The 19517-nt window shown below is 44.6% G+C and overlaps 1 protein-coding gene across 1 annotated transcript; it reads left to right on the top strand.

Moving 5' to 3' along the window:
- The first annotated feature begins 1433 nt into the window (after positions 1-1433).
- DHX8 (DEAH-box helicase 8) lies at positions 1434-15799 on the top strand. The gene is made up of 23 exons (XM_082778778.1): positions 1434-1583; positions 2803-2888; positions 3436-3508; positions 3965-4050; positions 4207-4316; positions 4414-4725; positions 4916-5060; positions 5563-5766; positions 6157-6244; positions 6557-6654; positions 6957-7104; positions 7522-7703; positions 8117-8311; positions 8543-8728; positions 9278-9488; positions 9740-9921; positions 10466-10606; positions 10865-11020; positions 11751-11888; positions 12217-12345; positions 13258-13454; positions 13602-13781; positions 14310-15799. The coding sequence occupies exons 1-23, from the start codon at positions 1472-1474 to the stop codon at positions 14527-14529; spliced, it is 3579 nt and encodes a 1192-aa protein (XP_082634904.1). The 5' UTR covers positions 1434-1471; the 3' UTR covers positions 14530-15799.
- Positions 15800-19517: the final 3718 nt, after the last annotated feature.

Below are 19517 nucleotides of genomic sequence, written 5' to 3'. Positions count from 1 at the left end.
AATAGTAGCCTGGGAGTTTCGGGACTAAACTTTTAACTCCACTGCTGAGCACTTTCTCTGCCCACTGGAAGGCAGAGCAGGGTGTCAGGTGCAGTCAGAAGAAAACCTCTGCTCCTTTCTTCAAAACATGTTTCCCAAACACCTAACTCTTACAGAGCTGTTGCAGTGTTGCTTCTCCCTGTCTCATCACACTGAACTGGTAACTAGGCACCTTCCTCCCTCAAGCAGCTAAGTAATCCTGGAGTAATCAGCCAGTAATCCTGGAGTCTGGTACTACTGGCAACAGCACTTCTGCGGGCAAGAAATAGGATTTTGGCTGTGGGAAAGGGCTCTGAGGAGGGAAGGACAGGACATGATAGAACCAGGATCCCTTTGAGATGTGATGTTTTACTTAAGGATTAGCTTTTACTGCTGAAGGTGGTGAAACTGCCCCTTAATGCTGTACACTCGTAGTGCTGGATTCACGAAGCTTGTCCGCTTCTGATGGAGATCCTGGGTCTTACTTCTGGCCTGCAGCCTACTCCTGTCTTACCATTGCTGCAAGTACTGCAGAGCCTAAAAGCGAAACAACGATATTATTAATCCTTCAGCAGCACAGCACTGCGTGAAAAACCACTTTGGTTTCCTCGGGGTGTGACGGAGCTGAGGGCTAACTCCGTGTTATTCACAAAGGACTCACCAACCGCCTCCTTACCGCTCTGAGCCGTGAGCCCTACTGAAACCAAGCAAGAAGTGATAACAATAAAACCACAAACAGAGCCCAGAAGGAGCCACACCAAGAAATTAACGCCCGTTCCCCGGGACTCCGCTGGGTGCCGGGGCCCTTACCGTGAAGCGGTCGGGCAGCTTGGCGCTGGTGGTGGGTGCTCGGTGACAGGGGCAGCAGCAGCAGCGGGACATCCGAGGCTCTGTGGAGGGACCGGAGCCACCGTGAGCCGCTCTGCCTCAGAGCCCCCCCGCTCCCCTCACCCCCTTCCCGGCCCCGTTCCCCTCACCGGGCGGCGGGCTCGGGGTCACGCCGGTGCCGGGGCTGTGCTTGGGGTCCCCCTCGAGGCTCGCCATGGCCTGGAAGCAACGGGGAGGGGGCGGTGAGCGCCGTCCCGGGGCCGCTCTCCGCCTCCTCCCGGTCCCGGTCCCGGTCCCGGTCTCACCCTCAGCCGCCGCTCCAGCGCCGCCTGCCTGCGCCGCGCCTCCCAGTGGAAGGCCGACATGGCGGCGGCGGCGGCGGGGAGCGCCTAGCAACAGACGCGTCACGAGCCCCGCTCGCTCCTTCGGCTGCGCTGATTGGTTCCCTCCCGATCAGCGCGGAGGACCCTCTCTCTCTATGGTCAGTGTGGGCGCGAGGCGTTCTAGCACGCCCGCTTCTCTCTCTATGGTCAGTGTGGGCAGGCTGCGTGCGGCGCCTCCTCGCGGCTTCCGGCGCCGGCCGGATGCGGAAGGAAGTGGTGGTGGCGGCGGTGAGGGGGCAGCGATGGCGGACCTGGTGGCTCTGGAGGAGCTCGCCAAGCTCGAGTACCTGTCGCTGGTCTCCAAGGTGTGCACGGAGCTGGACAACCACCTGGGCATCAACGACAAGGATTTGGGTGAGTGGGGCTGAGGCGGCGGCGGGTAGGGCGCCACGGCCGGGCCTGGCGCCGCCATGTAAACAAATATCTGGGGATCCCAGCGGCAGGGCCTGGAATGGGCCTGAGGGAGGAAGGGGCCTCGAGGGATCGCCTGGTCCAGGCCCCCTGCCGCAGCAGGAACGCCTGGGTCAGATCCCACAGGTTTTGGATGTCTACGGAGAAAGAGAGCCCACAACCCCCGCCCCGGGCAGCCTGTCCCAGGGCTCTGCCACCCTCAGCGTTAAAAAGTTTTGTCTCGTGTTTAAGGGGAACCTGCGCTGTTCCAGCCTGCACCCGCTGCCCCTTGTCCTGTCACTGGGTGTGTTGGGGTTGAACCCGGCTGGCAGCTCAGCACCACGCAGCCGGTTGCTCACCCTTCCTCTTCCATCTTTGGGATGGGGGAGAGAAACGGGAAAGTGAAGCCTGTGGGTTGAGATAGAGACAGTTTATTAGGACAGGAAAAAAATAATAACAACGATAATAGTAGTACTACTAATAACATGTCCAAAACAAATGATGCACAATGCAATTGCTCACCACCCGCTGACCAATGCCCAGCCTACCCCTGAGCAGCTGGTCCCCCCACCCCAGCCAGCCCTCCTCTATATTGTTTAGCATGACCCTGTATGGAATATCCCTTTGGCCAGCTTGGGTCAGCTGTCCTGGGTCTGTCCCCTCCCAGCTCTTGCTGCACCCCCAGCCTGCCTGCTGGCAGGACAGAGGGAGAAGCTGAAAAGTCCTTGGCTTAGTGCAAGCACCACTCTGCAACAATTAAAACATCAGTGTTACTGACATTCTTCTCGTCCTTATCCAAAACATAGTGCCCTACCAGCTACTAGGAGAAAATTAACTCTATCCTAGCTGAAACCAGGACAGGGTGTCACCGAGAAGAGCCTGGCTCTGTCCTCCTGACACTCACCCTTTATGTATGTATAAACATTGATGAGGTCACCCCTCAGTCTCCTCTTCACCAGGCTACAGAGCCCCAGTTCCCTCAGCCTTGTAAGGGAGATGCTCCACTCCCTTAATCATTCTCGTAGCTCTGCACTTCGCTCTCTCAAGCAGTTCCCTGTCCTTCTTAAACTGAGGGGCCCAGAATTGGAGACAATATTCCAGATGCCACAGAACAATTTTTGCCCTGCTGTTTGTAGTCTTTCCAGTCCTGTGCTCTGATTTACTTTCTGCTTCTTCTCTGCAGCCGAGTTTGTCATAAGCCTTGCTGAGAAAAACACTACGTTTGACACATTTAAAGCTGTTCTTCTGAAGAATGGTGCCGAGTTCACAGTGAGTGAGATCTGGGTGTTGCTTACATGTTTTTGTCCTGGTGTGTCAGAGAGAGGTGTGAGGACTGACTATTGATTTTCTTCACCTGGAAAACCACGCAGTGTTTAGCACCTGAATGTACCTGTCTGATTGAGTCTCCCTGTCTCATAGTCTTGGTGAAGCCTTCTTTTGAGGCTGTTTACTGTCTCCTGTCTTGTTTAGCATATAAAATACGGAAGAAACAAATTTTCTTGGAGTTAAGTGTTAGCTTAAAGCATTTTGTGGTACTTAGATGCGGGGTTAATGAGCTTCTCAGAAGCTACTGTAGTTGGCTTAAATGCTTAAAGAATAAGTGGAACAATCACTTAAATTGATTTATCTTAATCACTTTCAGATTCAAGTTATATTGTTTTTTGGGTGTAAGCAAAATGTAGCAACACTTTTCTCTTTTAAAGTGAACATCTTAAGAGCTGAGCCTTTTTTGACCTATTTACCTCTATTTTGTGTTTTGTAAGAATGACCAAAAGTAATGCAGATGCTTCTTAACCTATTGTTTTAAATTTTGCAGGATTCCCTTATTAGTAATTTGCTCCGTCTCATACAGACAATGCGGCCTCCATCAAAACCAACTACAAGTAAAGGTGTGTGTGTAATCTTGTCCCTTTCATCAGTTAGGTGTAAAAAAGGAAAAACAGCTACAAAAACATAATTCCAAGTCTTTTGTATTTTTTAGCCATACTGCATGAGCTCGATGCAGTACAAATCCTAATCTTATAAGGCAAGATCTTCATAGCCTTCTGTTGCATGTGGAAGACTCTGTTAGTAGTGGTGGGTTAGGAAAGCTGTTCAGATACAAAAAAAAAAACCACACTGAGCACACTGCTCAGACTATTTAATATTTCATAGATTCATGCATAACTGTGTTTGTAGGAAAGTAACATCATCGTTGAAGAGAATCTCTGTAAAATCTGTATCTAACTTTGCGTTCAGATGAAAGTTAAGCTTTGCATTTGATTACAGAAAAGCTGGTGATAGATCGTTTTGGACCTTCTAATTATTTATTTTTTGCTTGTTTGTTTTATTAACCTCAAAATCAGAGACCATTGTCAAACCCAAATCAGAAAAGGAAAGGTTGAAGGAGTTGTTTCCAGCTCTTTGCAGGCCGGACAATCCCAACATAAGGGTAAGACCATAATTCCATTTTTCCTTCATGTTTCATCTTTTCTTATTTTAACTTGCATTCTTTCTTAATAGAGATGGATGATATTGTTCTGTAGATTAATTCTCTGCGACAGACTTCTTATCAGCCTTCATACAGAATAATTCTCTGTTCTTGCAGAATATGCTGGATGAAGATGATGTGAAAGTGGCAGCTGATGCGCTTAAAGAACTTGAAGCTCTGATGCCTAGTGCAGACAGGCAAGGCAAACAGAGGAACAGCGACCACCGGTGTGGTTCTAGAATATCTTTGAGGGATGGATATTGGCAGTTAATATTGCCTGCTTGCTCTGTTCTTACGTGCAAATATGTAATGTTGGTTTGTTAGGACAAAGAAGAAGAGGAGGAGCCGAAGCCGTAGCAGGGACAGGAGACGAAGGCACAGATCTCGCTCTAGGTCTCGTTCAAGGACTCGGGATAGGAACAGGGGAAAATCCAGATACCGCTCACGGAGCAGGAGTCGGAGTCCTAGTAGGGACCGGAGGGATCGAGAGAAGTATCTCGAGAAGGGCAGTGAGAGATGGAGGGACAAGCACATAGACCGTCCACCACCTGAGGAGCCTTCCATCGGAGACATATATAATGGGAAAGTCACGAGTATAATGCAGTTTGGGTGCTTTGTGCAGCTGGAAGGACTAAGGTATGTTGTGATGTTCACAGCAAATCTGGTACTGCTCCATCAGTGTTCTGTTTTCTGCTAGTGTCTTAAAAAGATGATGCTATAATAAAACATGCTGAGTTTTGATGCCAGAATGAAGAACTTTGAATGATCTAAAGGACTGCATGAGTGATAATGGTCAATGTCATATGTTCCTCTGTTTCATCTACAGGAAGCGTTGGGAGGGCTTGGTCCACATCTCAGAGCTTCGAAGAGAAGGACGGGTTGCCAACGTTGCTGATGTTGTGAGCAAAGGACAAAGAGTAAAAGTCAAAGTGTTATCGTTTACTGGATCCAAAACCAGCCTGAGCATGAAGGTATAGAATGTGTTCTGCGGCACTGGGCATCGTGTAATCTCTATTCTATTTTTTTTTAATATTGTACACTTATTAAGTATGAGTTACAGTTCTAAGTGATCTGTTACTTTTTATTCATTTTCATTAGGTTCTTTTTTGCGTGCTTCTGATGTAACAGTACTAACAGGATTTTTTGCCTTGTCACTTAGCGACGTGACAGGTCAAACCTCAGGCAGTGGCTATGCTTGGCTTCCTTTATCTGTAGGAGAGAAGCGTTTTGTTTTGAATGAAATCACTGCAGTTGCCAAGGCAGAGCGTCCCAGACTTTGGGATTTACTCAGCTCATAATACTAGAAAGAAAAAAAAAAACAAAAAAACACAAAATAACATTTTTTAATGTATTGGCTGTCATTGGTAGTATTCTTTCTGAGAAACACACTCAGTTTTTTGTGTTAGAGGAATTGCTGCTGTTAATGACAAGTGAAATTTAGGTAGAGCTAATTGATTAATCGATCTGATGTAGGATGTTGATCAAGATACTGGGGAAGACTTGAATCCAAACCGGAGGAGGAACCTGGTTGGAGAAACCAATGAAGAAACTTCAATGAGAAACCCAGACAGACCCAGCCACCTGTCCCTGGTGAATGCCCCGGAGGTGGAGGATGACACCCTGGAACGGAAACGCCTCACCCGAATTTCGGACCCAGAGAAATGGGAAATAAAACAGGTATGTTTTGTACCGAGGGGAAATAAGATGCCGCTCAGTAAAATTGTTAGGGAGTTTTGTGGACTAGAATACAGCTCCTTGTTTGTTTCTTTAACTTAGTCCTTATCTAAATTGCTGTCTTCCTGTGAACTGGGACTTTTAGCGTGGTTCTGACTCTGAATTTAGTTCTGCTTTGACCAGGAGGCTGGACCAAGTTGTCTCCAGAGATCACAGCAAGTTGGGGCATCCCTGTTTAGTGATACTTAGTTATTAGTGCAGCCCTCTTGAAATCAGAACGTTCCTTTGTTCCTGATATGCAAGTCTGGTAATATCATTAGAACTGAGACATCATGGGCATAAGCTGTGTTCATTCTTTGGTTTAAATTCATGTTTTATTCATTCTGTTCTCAGATGATTGCAGCTAATGTGCTTTCTAAGGAAGAGTTTCCTGACTTTGATGAGGAGACTGGGATTCTTCCTAAAGTCGATGATGAAGAAGGTAGTATTTCCGAGTAGTCTTACGGTTGCATATGCTTTCTGTTTCTGGACATGTTCTGATTCAAAAAGAGATTGGATGTGAAACAAATCACAATTTCTTAAACATTTGGAACTAGGATTGCTCCAGCCTTACATTTGGATATGCATCAAATATCTGTGCATTTTTTTATATGGTGTTTTCATTTTTAACACTGACTAATTATGTGATAATTAAGAATACACAGGGAGCGCTATTTGAAGAGGTAATGTTGTTACTGTGTAGCTGAAAGAAGGTGCTTACCTTTCTATTAAAGTTGTCACTTCTGGATTTTAGATGAGGATCTTGAGATTGAGTTAGTTGAAGAAGAGCCACCATTCCTTCGAGGTCATACTAAACAAAGCATGGATATGAGTCCCATCAAAATAGTAAAGGTAAGAGATTTTCAAGACTAAAGACAGCATACTTGATTTAATCAAATAAATGTTTGGGAATTTAATAACCAATAACCAGTTTTCCACTTAGGCATTTACTTAGAGCACTGAAAAATGTTGTCACTGAACTCAAGATCCTTTCTTTACTTACAAACTCGTGTTCTTACTTAGCTGGTGACAGTGAAATAGAGCAATAGAACCAAAATGTTCTAAACTTCAAAAGGACAGTGGTGACAGAAAGATAATTTAATTTGAAACATTGGGAGTACTTGAGATCTTAACTTTTTTTTCTTGTTTTTCAGAATCCGGATGGTTCCTTGTCCCAGGCTGCAATGATGCAGAGTGCTTTAGCTAAAGAAAGACGAGAACTTAAACAAGCACAAAGAGAAGCAGAGATGGATTCTATTCCCATGGGTCTCAACACACACTGGGTGGATCCTCTCCCTGATGGTATGCCTGAACACATCTAAATATGAACTGTGCATTTTTTGGGGTAATTGAGCAACTTAAGAGAAATACCATAATGCTTAGCTCATGATAACCTGTTTTTCTGCCTCACTTTAAAAGTGAGACAAAGAAGAAATTTGTCTTTGCTGGTGCAAAATAGAAGTGTCAGGGGAACATGCAGGTATATCCTGCTGTCCATCAAGATTCATTACCAAAAAGCAAGATGGATGCCAAAGCATTTTTTTTTTAACATGGAAATTAGTGTAATAGAGGTAATGTATGTGTAGGAACTTGCAAAATATATAAACTTAAATGCCCAAGAAAACTGTAGAAGGCAAGGATAATGGAGTGTTAGGAGCAGGATCACTGGGATCTGTGCTGCACAGATCTAATGTGATGATGAAACTGTTTCTTTTCTAGTGGATGGAAGACAAATAGCTGCAAACATGCGAGGTATTGGGATGATGCCCAATGATATCCCAGAGTGGAAGAAACATGCATTTGGTGGCAACAAAGCCTCTTATGGTAAGAAGACACAGCTTTCTATCATTGAGCAGAGAGAGAGTCTCCCAATCTTCAGACTGAAGGAGCAGCTGATACAAGTAAGACTCTTGAAATATCATTCTTGTTTGAACAAGCAGTAATTTAATATAAATACTGTTCCAGCCTGTTAACAGATGAATAGCCACTTGATAATTTTAAGTGTGGAACTGTAGCTTAGAGTAATTATTTTAAATGACTTGTGTGGGTGTGTTTGTATATTTTAGTAAAGCTCCAGGTATTTACTAATGTAAATCAAAATTGAAACTAGGATCACGTGGGCAAAGGGGTGAGTCAGCTAAGTGATTGAGCAGTTTGCTGGCTTGGTCAGTGAGAATGCTTGCTTGTATCATTTTTGGTATGGGTCAGTTGGAGGAAGAGCAGTAGGTACTCAGTCTAGTCTGAACTATACTTTATTGATTCTTGTTCTCGGTTTTTAAATTTTAACAAGTGTATCTGTTATGACCTTCTTTAGGCTGTGCATGACAACCAGATTCTGATTGTTATTGGAGAGACAGGGTCTGGGAAGACAACCCAGATTACCCAGTACCTGGCTGAGGCGGGATATACATCAAGAGGAAAGATCGGATGTACTCAGCCTCGCAGAGTGGCCGCGATGTCTGTTGCAAAGAGGGTGTCAGAGGAGTTCGGTTGCTGTTTGGGACAAGAGGTAAATCTCCATGTTGAAGAATGTGCCAGAATAAGCATGGAGAAAAGTTGGAAAAATCTGTGCTGGGGATAGTTTATTTGTTCATGTCCACATGTCTCTTCCCATGTAGGCTGTAAAAATGATCTGTCAGAATAATGAAACTGGGAATTAATGGTGCTAATAACTTAATTCTGTAGATTCAGTTGTGATGTGATAAGAGAGCATTGCTTTGTATTCAACTCTTCTTTCTAGGTTGGCTACACCATTCGATTTGAAGACTGCACTAGCCCTGAAACTGTCATCAAATACATGACAGATGGTATGTTACTGAGGGAGTGCTTGATAGATCCTGATCTGACCCAGTATGCCATTATCATGCTGGATGAAGCCCATGAGAGGACAATTCATACAGATGTGCTCTTTGGACTCCTGAAGAAGGTAATATAGCATTTGATTTTATTGCTTTGGTGTCCTCTGTATGCTATGTATGGGTAGGAGCCCCTCAGGAGAGGCAAGGTCACACGAGTCAAGTTCATTCATGTTTTCTAAGAGTCTCTTCAGGAGCAAAGCAAGTACTCCTAAGGATCTGTAGTACGGATTTTCATAAAAAGAGCTGCTGGGTGAAGATAAAGCAAGCAAAATTCACAGAAACAATGAGCTTTGGCACTCCAGAATGCTCGTAATGATGGATGAGCAGATCAATGTTCTTGCTTTGCTCTTCCTTCCTTCTCTGACAAAGGCTTTCTTTGATAGGTGCTGCCGAGAAAGGTTTAAAATGTGACCTTGGTGGTTGATTGTTTGAAATAATGGATGCTGGAATGAGCTGCTTGTTTTACTTGTAGAGGTTTTGGAATCTGTCAAAACGCCTGATATAGCTGGTCATAATTCTTTTTGTAATGTGAAGTATTGCTTTGACTGAAGTCAAATGCTATGTATTAATAGTCCCAAAAACAGTAAATGACCAGAGAACTTTCTTTCCTGCTATAGACGGTACAGAAACGGCAGGATATGAAGTTGATAGTGACGTCGGCGACACTGGATGCTGTGAAATTCTCTCAATATTTCTATGAAGCTCCAATCTTCACAATTCCTGGCAGAACATACCCAGTAGAAATCCTGTACACAAAAGAGCCAGAGACAGATTATTTGGATGCTAGTCTGATTACAGTAATGCAGATCCACTTAACAGAGCCACCAGGTGAGTGGGGAATAGTGAATGAGGGATGGTGAATCTAGGGTGATTGGTAATTCAGGTCTTCTTGAGTCACTGATCGTGTGTCAGAAGCAGGAGTAAAATAGTGCCTTTGGCACTGTTGCTGCTGGCTAAAAATTGTTGCCCAGGTGCTAGCAAATGTGGGGATCTCTGTTTTAAATGGAAGAGGTGAGGGCTGGTTATGCAGGAGCTGTACTGAGCAGAATTGATTGTGTGTGTGTTTTACTTCCGTGTAGGTGACATCTTGGTATTTCTAACTGGTCAGGAAGAGATCGACACTGCCTGTGAGATCCTCTATGAGAGGATGAAATCTCTAGGTCCTGATGTTCCAGAGTTAATTATCCTGCCAGTATATTCAGCTTTACCCAGTGAAATGCAAACCAGGATCTTTGACCCAGCCCCACCAGGAAGCAGAAAGGTAATTTCAGCTAAGTGTGGCTTCATCTTGTGCTGTTTTGTTTTTTTTTTTCTTAGTACTTCTCATTCTGTTAGTTACCGCTTCAGACAAAGTGGGGTAGTTTTGAAGAAAAAGACGGCTTATGAATGCCTAGAGATACAGTCTGTGGAAGTTTTTTCTCTCAATATGGACTGTGTTTAAATGATAGGCAGAAATTTTCCCTGAAATCATTGCAGCCTGTGTACAAAATTACCGTGATCTTTCACCTGCTTTTAATTGCAAATTTTATTATGCTCTCTTCCCATACTGTCCAAATCTAAAACAAAGGTAGATAGAGGTTTAACTCCTCACCATTCTTGACTGTAGATAATTTTTTGCTGTTCCTCAGTTCCTGAGTACATTTTTCCTTTTAATGTTAAACAATTAGAGTTGAATCTACAGTGAACTGATTATATCATCTACAGTGAACTGATTATATCACATAGGATGGATTATTCAAGTTGAGCAGCATGGTTGGCTTGCCAGCCAAACACAGCACTGATTACTGAATCACTGTTGTTTGCAGGTTGTCATTGCCACTAACATTGCTGAGACATCGCTTACTATTGATGGAATATATTATGTGGTTGATCCTGGCTTTGTAAAGCAGAAAGTTTACAACTCCAAAACTGGAATCGACCAGCTGGTTGTTACACCAATTTCACAGGTGAGCATTCTGTATTTGACGCTTTTTTTTCCTGCTGCTAATGTGTCTTGATGATGGTCCAAGACCGTGGAAACAAAGTAAGGCAATTGAGATTACTTGAGGCCGTATGAAGGAACTGTAGTGGGAACCTTGGTTGGATTGGAAATCTCTTTTTCTATTAATACAAATAAAATTGTGATTAATTAATCATTTAATTTGACTTGTTTTCAACTGTACTTGTTTACACCTGTTCACTGAGATTCTTTTCTTTATCTTTAGGCTCAAGCAAAGCAGCGAGCAGGAAGAGCTGGGAGAACAGGGCCAGGAAAATGCTATAGGCTGTATACAGAGCGTGCCTATCGAGATGAAATGCTAACCACCAATGTGCCTGAAATCCAGAGAACAAATTTGGCCAGTACAGTGCTCTCCCTGAAGGTGGGTATTTCTCTGACTTCTGGCAAGCCAGCCTGATCATTAGCCTTTCAATAAATTAGTCTGTCTTTATAAGCCTCAGATCCTCCTAGTGAACAGAGGTATTTTGAAAGGGAGATTGCATCACATGCAGTTCTTAGGCACTGAGCTTGCTCCTGCATTTTTCTGTTGAGGGTTTTAGTGTTGAATATCCACCTAAATTACAAGTCTTAGCTGAGCAGAACAGTTAGATGCAAGAGACTTGAAATACAGGAATCTTATGAGCAGTATTTATTTCCTGTATAAGGTGTTTTTCTGTTAAACATGGACAGATAAAATACACTGTTTTAGAGTGGGTTTTGTTCCCCAAAGATACACATCTTCTAAGCGTATATCATCCTTCTGAGTGCCCACAAACAGGACCTTAACTCAGTACACAGAAGCTGGGGAAGTTGCTGTCTTTCCCCTCTTCTGGGAAAGGGGAAGGCTGGAGACATACTTAATGTCCAGTGAGGCTGTTATGTCACACTTATTTACAAGGCAGGAAGTCCTCAAAACCATCACTAAACCTATATGTTGCCTAGATGAAATTATTTTGCTTGGAAGAGGTATGGAACAGTACCAAAGAAACAAACCAGAAAACCGAATGATAGGTGAAAGCCACAGGCCAATGCAGATTATCTGAAGTGTTGAGTTCACTGTCTTCTTTCTCCTCAGTGCTGTAACTTGGTTGTTCTCCCTTTCCTCTGTTCAGGCCATGGGCATCAATGATTTGCTCTCCTTTGACTTTATGGACGCTCCCCCAATGGAAACTCTCATAACTGCCATGGAGCAGCTGTACACTCTGGGAGCTTTGGATGATGAAGGACTTCTCACTCGACTTGGGCGCAGGGTAGGTTAAATAGAATGCTTCATAGTGCTGGCTGGGTTGCAAGTGTGTAGAGGATGACAGGGGAGTAGTTGTTATGTATCTTTGCTTTTTAAAGAGCAGGTATTACTTCTCTAATAAAAGCAAATGTATTTGTAAAATGTCTAAAATAATCCCCTGTAAGTATTGGGATGTCCTTGAGAATGTGTATATATTTGTTTCATCTTGAATAAAGTTATTCTGGGTGAAGCACACTGTTTTGATAAGAAAGCATGGAAGAAAGAGTTTTCCTCTCTTGCAGAGGGAACTCGGGATTTTTCTGAGAGGGTACCCTGAAACATCTTTCTTGCAGATGGCAGAATTCCCCTTGGAGCCCATGTTGTGCAAGATGTTGATCATGTCTGTACATCTGGGATGCAGCGAGGAAATGCTGACCATAGTCTCCATGCTGTCTGTACAGAATGTGTTCTACAGGCCAAAGGTAAGGAGTGCAGCCAAGAATTGTTACAGTTTGTGTTTTCTGTTGCCTGCCTCAGGTCTTAAGGAGCGAGTGTATTTACCCAAATAAACCTGTGGCTTGGTTAGACTGTTGGTTCATACATTACGTACCTGATGTACCTTTTGGATAAACACCTTGTAGCTATGGATGTTGGTAGTTACTTTGCAGATGGGAAGATGAAAGTTAGAAGCTTGGCATTCTCTTTCTTCGTTCTTACTTTTAAGTCAGCAAGCAGCAGATTGTGCTGTGGTAGTATTATTTCACAGCAGACTCTTCTTGTAACCATTATTTCTTCATTATGATGGCCTGCTGGAACTTAGACCAAAATTGAAATTAACAGACTATGTAATTACAGTGTCTGATTAACTTTTTATGAGCAGATTGGACAAGTGAGGAGGGATGGAGGGGTCAAAGCTACTGCTTCAGTACCTTTGATGGTTAGTCATTGAGGTTGCTTCAAGAGCAATAAAACTGCCTAGTTTGATTCACACTTGTACTGCCTACAGTATAAGTGATTAGTTTCCTTTGAAGTGCTCTTTCAAAATGATGGGCAGAAATTAAATAAAATGAGGAGAGGGGAAAAAAAAAAAGAATTCATCTTTCCTGGTCAGGTCCTTGTCACCTGTGAGAGTCTTCAGGGAGCCTACAGCAAGTCTGGCTTCAGCAAGGGCAGTTCTAGGCTTTCCTGTCATACAAGCGTAGGTTTGGCTTAGTGAGAGCTGTCCCAGGAACACTTAGATGCTCCTCAGTAATCCTTAGTAAGTCACCACTCAATTTTGTGTCATCTTCCCCATTTTATATGATCTGTTTCTGGGTAGACTTAAAAAAGCACGGTATGGGTGATGAGGAGTCAGTGTCTGTAGGTATCTGATGGATGCGTACTTTGTGTGTTAGGATAAACAAGCACTTGCTGATCAAAAGAAAGCCAAGTTCCACCAGACGGAAGGAGACCACCTCACTCTGCTGGCTGTCTACAATTCCTGGAAGAACAATAAGTTTTCAAATCCCTGGTGCTATGAAAATTTTATCCAAGCCCGGTCCTTACGCAGGGCACAGGACATCCGCAAGCAGATGTTGGGCATTATGGACAGGTGAGCACATCCGAAAGGATGAGTACTGACTGTTTTCTTAGTGTTCTTATGCCATAGTAGCTAAACAAAACCTATCAGTCTGTTAGTAGCTCTACCTGAATGTGGAGAACTCTAATTTTTTTGTTCTCCCTAATTCTTCTCTGGCAGACACAAGCTGGATGTGGTGTCCTGTGGCAAGGCAACGGTTCGAGTCCAGAAGGCCATCTGCAGCGGCTTCTTCAGAAATGCTGCAAAGAAGGATCCCCAGGAGGGTTATCGGACACTCATTGATCAACAGGTGGTCTATATCCACCCATCCAGTGCTCTTTTCAACAGACAGCCAGAATGGTAAGGAAGGGCTTGTTACATAATTCTGTTTCAGTTCAGACTTTCTAACTGAGAAGCCGATGGTGTGCACTATTTGTAGAATACAGCTTGAAGTATAGGCTGCTGACTTCTCAGCAAGGAGCAGAGTGAGAAAAGTTTCAAGTCTGCTTTTGGCTCTTTCTGCTGCTAAAATCTGTGCCTGTGCAGATGTGAGACTTACTTTTCAAACCAAGGCTGGGACTGAAGCCTTGTGATTGTGTTCCTGTCTTGTGGAATGGAGTTTCAATGTTGAAATATTGAGGGAGAGAATGAATCGTTTTAAACAGAAGAGAGCAGCTTTATGCTGAAGAGTAGGTGTGAGGTAGGAGAGGAAAAAGATGATGACTCTTCTGGATAGTTCTTATATAGCCTGCACCAGAGCTTATAAGGAGTCTTATGCTAAAAGAGGGAAGAATCAGAGATAAAAAGGGTGAGCTTAGATACTGCAGCACTTGCCGTGCCTCTTCTTGTTTGGAAATACTAATATCCCAAGTTGCTCTCTTTTTACAGGGTGGTGTATCATGAGCTAGTGCTGACCACCAAGGAGTACATGCGTGAAGTGACAACTATTGACCCACGCTGGCTGGTGGAATTTGCACCAGCATTCTTCAAGGTTTCCGACCCAACCAAACTGAGCAAACAGAAAAAGCAGCAGCGGCTTGAACCCCTCTACAACCGCTACGAGGAGCCCAACGCTTGGAGGATATCACGTGCATTCAGACGGCGATGAGCCTAGTTCCCCCCTAGACTGTTACTGGTTTTATATTTGTCATTTCGCAGTGTTGAGTGTCCTTTCTGTTGGGACTCTTGCAGTTGAAGCTTACCTACAACATGAAAAGTATTTTCAGAGCAGAAGCACAAGGGGGCGATGCTTGCTCATGTCAGTTGCCTCTCAGATTCTACAGCTGCATGACAAATGTCCTGGGACTCCTCAATGTATTGCATCATTTCAGGAATGGTTCTTGAAACACTTTTTTAGTCGTTCTCCTTTTTTAGAGAGAAAATCTTAAGACTCAGAAATGTGGGCACTGAGCAGAACAACAACAAAAAGATGGTGATTAAGAAATAGTCGTTCACCAACCTAACCGCTCTGAATGACCAAATAAAAATTTATTTCTTTACCCTGCTAAAAGGGATTTATTTCAATTTATGCTCTTGGACAGTGGCAGTTTTCTGGGAGGTGCTTATCCTCAGTTTTTCCTATTTTATGCATTTTTCTGGTCACTGTAACTATTTGTCTCTTACGCAAGCCATCTGCAGTGAGGTATTTAGTATCTGTGGCTTTGGAATAATACAAGAAAGATCCCTTGAAACCCGGCTAGAATGTCTGTTATACTTGGACAATGGCACAGGTCAGACTGCAAGCCTTATCCTTCATCACCATCTCCTGTGTGCTGAAGGCTAGTATATCAAATGGTAATTAACCACATCCACTCTGCAGCACGGCTCTGTCTATGAACATAAGTGCTTACAGATGTTTAGACTTTCTCTACAATGTGTCATGTGTTCTATTTCCACTTACAATGCTTGGTGACATCACAACTGTTGTGGTTTTTTTTTTTTTTTTTAATAGAATGTTCTCTTACAGCTGAAATGTCTGTAAAACACAGTGTAACAGTTCCTCTTGAAAAATGGATTTGACGATCCAGTGTGTTTTATGTCATGCTGAAGCTATCTGTAAATTATTTTTTTCTGTTGCAAACAGATGAAAATTATTTGACTCCATTATTTGACTTTTTTTTTTTAATTCTTTTTTTCCCCAAATCTGGGACATTGTTAAAGTTATTAATGAAATGAGTAGAATGAGCTTGGCAGGTTGTCTTCTACTCTACTTTGAAGAATGTTTCTCACTGCTAAGTAGATATATTGGAACTCTGTATCTATGTACAAAGATGGGCAGGGATGCTGTATATAGTGTTTTATTATGTTGTATAAATACCCTGAGCTTTTCCTTGGTGTTACATCTTTATAAAGTTAAATAGAATTAAAAACTTTGTAGGGTTGGAGACTCTTTAATTATGTCACTGTGTGAACATTCTTCCAAGCACATTTTCCTTCTAAGAGCTCTGCAGCTGCTTCTGTTACTGTTTCCATGAAACTTTGCAGTTAATTTTCAAAAACCAAATGAAGTATGTGAAAGAGAAAATGCAAATTGTGAGAGTCGCAGTTGGACAGCATATTTTGGGGTATTTCTGTTCCAAATTAATTTGATTTTTGCTTTTCTTGTGTAGCCTCTTTCTCTCACCTCATGGTATGGCAAAATGCATCAACAGTTTATTTGTTTTTGACAATTAGTTTGTCGATAACATCTTTTAATTCATTTGCAGAAATTCCACGTGGATTTCAGCTGCTTCCTCTGGGAACCCCCCACAACCAAAACTGATCTTTTTTTTTTTTTTAAATACGTTTTACCCACCTATTACATTCTGAAGCTTTTAAGCTTAACATGCTAATTACTGTTGATGTGATTCTTTTTGGTTGGTTTATCTTGTATAATGGTAAAAAGATTCTGAAAACCTCAAAATACACGATGTCATCCCAGCATAAAACCACAGGCATAATGCTTTTTTCTGGCAGTACTTGCATCAGCTGACTGCGTGTTTTAGCCCCTTGCTGGGAGAAAGTGTTTCTTGAGCAATGCTGGATGAGACGCTTGTATGAGCGCTTACCATCTGCCCCTGTCTAAATGGTCTGGATTATCTTAAATAGTATGAGCTGTAGATTTTCTGGCTTGTTTTCACTGACCTGAGTTAGTGAATGAGAACTGATAACAAAAGTTTCTTATCTAAAGCCAAAAATTCTGCCGGCAGAGGCCATGAGTCTAGTGTGGAATGCTTTTTTGGAGGTAGGCAGACTGGCACCAGCCTTCATGGGGAGGCAGGTGGAGGCTCTTGCCTTGTGCTGGTTGCTTTCAGTTTACCTAAAATGATGCACATGGATAACATCTCATTTTTAAAGCTTAGTATTTTTCCTGGAAGCCCAAGGAGATGTGTGAGCTGCTGAATGGGCCCTCTGAGGAATTTGAAGCCACCCGTGAACCTCAGCACCCCGAGTAACGTGGGCTGGTGTAACACTTAATGCAAAGAGCATGGATGGAGCGTGGCTGGCCCCTGGCCCCTGGGGTTTGGTGTTTTGTTCCTTGCCTAGGGACCTCATTCTGCTTGTGAATCTCTCTGAAGAGACAGAGCAAACAATACTTGGTTCTAAACTCCAGCAGCATGAGCTGCAGGCCGATTTCCACGTGTTAGCTGCTGGTCACAAAGGATTCAGAGCCACAGAATGACTTAAACATCCATGTGTACACGCACACACGCTCATACACATCCCAAACCAACCTTTTGCCCTTAATGCATGAAAGATAAATATGATTTTTACAGCCACCCCACACGTGCTCCATCTGTTACAGTAACTACCTTAACATCATTAACGGGCTTGTTACCAGAGCCGGTGTGACAGCAACGTGCTGCTCGGACAATGGGGGGATTGTCTGGGGGTAATTCGCTTTTCATGACGTTTCTGTGACAATCGCAGAAGGCTGCAGGACTCGCCCCGTAGCAGTTCCGTGGAATTTTTCATTTATGAATGCATTGTTCCTTCAATCCAGCGGGGAATACGCTGAGCGAGGATCTGTTTTTAGCCAATGTGTTTTGCATGCGCGTGTTCTGCAGCCTCCATAAATCCTCGGGCCGGGCCGTCGGTGCCCGCGGGGTGGTGATGCGGGGTGGTGCTGCTTGGTTTGGATCGAAAACGATGGGGGAGTTCTCGTAGCTGGTGGGTCCTTCAAACACAGATCTGCTCTGCACACTGCTGGGAAAGGAGAGTTCAGTGGTACGGAGAAAAATCTCCTGTCTGCGTTCAATAATTGTCCCCTTTTACCGGAAAAAGGTCAAGGAGGTGAGAGCGAATTGGCTCACGACTGGTGGCAGATCCTGGCTGTTTCGGAGTGGGACCTTTAATTTCCACCACCTGGAGCTGCTGCAAGTGACAGCAGCTGAAAAACCTGCGGGTGGAAATCCAGTGTTAGACTTCAAGTTTAGGAAAAAAAAAGTCTATTGGGTGTCGAGAGAATCCTTATAAGTTCTTGTACCTCTCCTGCCTTTGATCGGTTCTCTACCGTGTCCATTTAAGACTTAAATCTGTATGTGCTGGAGGCTCCTGCTCTGCTCTACCCCTGGCACAGAAACCTCACTCTCTGAAGAGCTGAGGTGTGCTCACAGCCACCCAGGGGGGGTTCGGTTTCCACCTGAAGCATTTTGGACCCTGGGTTTCTCTCCCTTCCCCTCTGGGCTGGGCTCATCTGCAAGCTCTGGGGCTCGGTGGGGATTATCCTGGCAGCTTTTGCAGCCAGGATTTAGGGTTTGAGGGGAACCCACCCGGCTGCCACCACCCACAGGACTGCAGGTAGCCTGCTCTGCCCCACGCTGGCTTGCAAACAAGAGCGGGGAGGCTGCTTTACATCTCACCTGGGGGCTGCTGGATCTCCAGGATCGTCTCTGAGGTAAGTTAGCCTCGGGATTCAAGGGCGTGTGCCCTGCCTCAGGGTCCCTTGAATAGCCCAGGTGACTGTGGTTGAGCAGGGCTCAATTTGCTGCATGCAGGTGGCCAGGAAGTGGGGGTGACACTCATGGAGAAGAGCTGGCCTTGAGTCGGGGCGGCCAAAGCCACCTCACTGCCACTGTTCCTGCAGCCCAGGGCCAAGCCGGGGTGCTGGGTGGCATCAGAGCGTGCTGAAGGAGGTTGAAGCAGCATCCTGCTGGTGTAGCCCCCAAGCCTGGCACTGGCAAGACTCTGCTCTGCCCCAGAACAGCCCCTGAGGGACCCCCTGAAGGATCAGAACCTGGGAGACCTCCCAGAAGCTCTGCAGGCACCAGTGGTCGGTGCAGGCGCTCCTCGTCTCCGCTGGGATGCTCGTGAGGTTTGCTGTGCTGATTTCTTGCTGTAATTCTCTTAACAGAAGTGGGAGGATTTCATAATTCCTGTGTTCCTGTTACATGTTCTTGCACTGAGGTGCGTGGATATTTGTTGGTTGGAGGCTGGGATCTGCTAAAGTGTTTTTTTTTTGGGAGAGGAGCAGGCTGCGTGTGGCCGTCCCTGGGAGCAGGGGATGAAGGGGATTTTTTCCCCAAGTGAGGGGCACACAGGGCTCAGGGGCAACAAATTTTTGGGGGGGAGAGGACTGAGGGGCAGCCTCCTGTTGGGGCTGGGTTCTCTGCTCTCCTCCACCACCGCGTTTAGCATGCTGGTGGGTACTTCGTCTCCGCGGTGTCTCAGCCATCGAGGCGCTGAGGGATCAATATTAATTGTGTGAAATGGGCTCCGGCGTGGTGGCAGATTGCACCGTTCCCCTGATTGCAACGCAGGGGAGGATGGGGAGAAGTGCATAGGTGTCATTAGGGCCGACTCATTTATCAGAGCGGCTCTCTCGAGCATATTGGCAAAATTAATGCCAATGTCTTTTTCAGGAGTGTTATACCTCCATAAAACATCCCAAGGAGTCAAATGTCCTGGCGTTATTGCCCCTGGAGATACCTGTGCTTGGCCGTGGCTGGTGTAATGGTGTGAAATGTGTCTGTCCAGCACGGTGCCTGATGCTCTGTGCTAGGGGACAGGACCAGCACCAAAGCAGCAAAAGAATATCTGCTGCAGCTGGCATTGTTTTCAGCTTTTTCTGCATAAAACACTTCCAGCTGACTCTATTGCCTTCCTGGTCAGTGCTCA

The sequence above is a fragment of the Aythya marila genome (assembly GCF_965140915.1).
Source record: "Aythya marila genome assembly, chromosome: 25".
NCBI classification, from domain to species: Eukaryota; Metazoa; Chordata; class Aves; order Anseriformes; family Anatidae; genus Aythya; species Aythya marila.
Note: the sequence above shows the minus strand (reverse complement) of the source record. Positions and strands in the feature narration are given on the sequence as shown.

What these genes read in the sequence shown, in the direction of transcription:
- DHX8 (XM_082778778.1), top strand. Translation starts at nt 1,472, where the DNA reads ATGGCGGACCTGGTGGCTCTGGAGGAGCTCGCCAAGCTCGAGTACCTG. An exon ending in CGGACAATCCCAACATAAGG is followed by an intron (nt 4,051 to 4,206) that starts GTAAGACCATAA and finishes CTGTTCTTGCAG; the next exon opens with AATATGCTGGATGAAGATGA. An exon ending in ATGTTGGGCATTATGGACAG is followed by an intron (nt 13,455 to 13,601) that starts GTGAGCACATCC and finishes CTTCTCTGGCAG; the next exon opens with ACACAAGCTGGATGTGGTGT.